Consider the following 2,596-nt stretch of genomic DNA (forward strand, 5'->3'; position numbering starts at 1 on the left):
CTTTTCTTTATATTAAAAACAATTATCTTAATAAATTTTGTAAAATTCTTAAAAAAGATACAATACATCAAAAATATCAAGTCATATCATAGATTGTACACAATAAAAATAATTAAGATTTTTATTGAAAATAATTAAACATTATAAATAAAAGTATATAGGAATTAATACATCTTATTTGTATGATATAATGTCAAGTGAGTTTTAATCGTTTCATCGTTGGATGGCGAGAAAAAGCAAAGTCCAAAGTTAAAATTCTATTTTTGAAGTCATTATCGGAATATTATAATTCCGAAAAAATACGAAAAAATACAAATGAATAATTGTAGTGATCCGACGGTATAGTTATTAGCTATTTATCGAATAGACATACAAAAGTTAATAGGGGACTGAGTAACGATAAAAGTAATGCTAAATTTATTACTGTTATGTAAAAAAAAAAAAATTACTGTTACCATTATAGATAGAAAGAATAATAATGGTAATGCGTTACTTTCCAGCCTGCGAAAAGAGCATGATCAAAACGTACCGTGTCGGCGCGGATCATAGCGGTAGATTGTAAGGAGGTCGGTTTGTAATTCCAGCGAGAATGAATGTTGGGTGTTGGGCTGGCTAAAAAAAGTTGAAATTGTGAAAGCTTATGGAACCGATCATAGCTGGATGAGCTTCCAAACGATTTCTTCTGCACTCTCAGCAGCTTCAATTCAGCGAATTCGATCCCGAAAGGCTCTAAACAGTTCATCCCGAGCTTCTTCTTCGCAGACGAGTGTATCTGTAGAGAATTGTAGATTGGACCTTGCCACGATGACGCCGCCGAGCGTTGCCGTGGCTGCTCGTAAATCACTTCGGGAACGTAAGGTCGCCATTTCGGCTGGGGACCGCAAGTCAAGTTCAATCTATGCCCAAACTTGTGAGCGACCTGTGAAATTAATTTTTACTAAACAATTACAAATATTTTGATTTCGTTCTTTTGCGCATTTTATATAACGACATTATTATGTACAACAGTTATGTATAATATTATTATTAAGGATATCTTTGATACCACAGTTTAATGATGCACAATCCATCTCCTGTATTTACAATAATTTTACTTTACGTTCGTAAATTGATTTCATCTCGAATTTAATCGATTTGGAAAATGGAAATATTATACCTGTCGATTCAAAGGTACAATATTAATAGCATCCACGTGAAATCTCGTTTCAGTAGCGCCAGAAACGATGGCAGACGATCCTAGCAACTTGATGGAGCCGCGAATTGTAACAGTGTGCGTCGCTATGCTGCACGATTCTTCGGCATAATGATAACGTAACAGGAGAAACGTGCCGTTCTTGAAAAATGTGTATTTTCTGATTATATACTCAGGGCCAGCTCGCACTTCGCATCTGCGACAAAAGATATATATATATATATATATATATATATATATATATATATAGATATATATATAAATATAATATACATATATTAGAATTTCTGTTTGAGATTCAAATCGCATTTATAAAGATTTTTCACAGTTTGTAAGAAAGAGACACAATTACTCTTGAGACAGCCACGTAGAATATAATCTGGAGGGACTATCGTCCACGATTGTCGCACGGTCTTCTCGCTTGATCTCCTTGATAGCCGTTTCGCATTGCATCCACGAATTTATGGATTCTGCAGAATTTCGGGCCAAAGTATAACTCGTTCTCGCTATAAAACAAAAGTAATATATTATAATAATAATTCGATCAACAAATATGACGAACAATATATGAATAAAAAGATGAACTGATGAAAGATGTGATCTTGCGTCTCATAACGAGAAAGGTGCGAACGACCGAAGAAGCGATCGCTGATGTACTTATACAGTATTTACACGACGGGAAGACACGAACTATCAGATAAAAAGAATTAAGGTCACGTAACTCGCCGAGATAGTAGTTGGAAACTAAATAGGCATTACGATGAAAGACGAATTTTATTGTGTCATTTATATGCGTATATCTATATTGCATTATGTTCATCTACAATATATTTCATTATGTTCAGGTAATTAATGAAAAAGGGGCCCCAAGTCTAAACAAATCTAAACATAAACTGAGCAAACGTTTCGCTAATCACGACGAGCCAATCTTTACGACTTTTGTCCCCACGGATCTGCAAGTTTGACAATCTTGAAATTTCTTCTATGACAGAATAAACCATATCACAAGAAAGATTATAATTAGATAATTTCATAATTAATGTCAAGAATCGGATTGTTAGATATACGTATGTATATTATTTTGTAATAAGAAACATTTTTTCATTTAGAGCTGTCTTAAAAAGCGCTGCTATAAAAAGAGAATAGACGAACGTGGAATTTAAGAATATATATTTAAGAATATATATGGAAACGTACGAATATATAGATAATATACATATGCAATTATCTATTTTTATAATTTTATAATAGTAAATTTATCAACAGAAGAAAATTCTTTCTTTTATTTAATTTGCTTATTAGACAAAAAGGAAAAATAAATGAATTGCTTCATTGCGATTTCAGATAAAATTTCACTTTATTGAAATTTGAATATGTACGTCATATATATATATATATATATAT

The 2,596-nt window shown here is 32.1% G+C and overlaps 1 protein-coding gene across 1 annotated transcript in view; it reads right to left on the reverse strand.

The window, feature by feature from the left end:
• The window catches only part of LOC108747369, a 5,015-nt gene that overhangs the window by 1,273 nt on the left and 1,146 nt on the right, over positions 1-2,596 (reverse strand). Inside the window, exons 2-4 of the mRNA XM_018484790.1 lie at positions 1,545-1,698; positions 1,157-1,388; positions 530-919 (exon numbers count right to left, since the gene is read on the reverse strand). Of these exons, the coding sequence (XP_018340292.1) occupies positions 530-919; positions 1,157-1,388; positions 1,545-1,698 (776 nt within the window). The remainder of the gene's footprint in view (positions 1-529; positions 920-1,156; positions 1,389-1,544; positions 1,699-2,596) is intronic.

Source organism: Trachymyrmex septentrionalis, unplaced genomic scaffold (assembly GCF_001594115.1).
Source record: "Trachymyrmex septentrionalis isolate Tsep2-gDNA-1 unplaced genomic scaffold, Tsep1.0 scaffold2, whole genome shotgun sequence".
Taxonomy (NCBI): Eukaryota; Metazoa; Arthropoda; class Insecta; order Hymenoptera; family Formicidae; genus Trachymyrmex; species Trachymyrmex septentrionalis.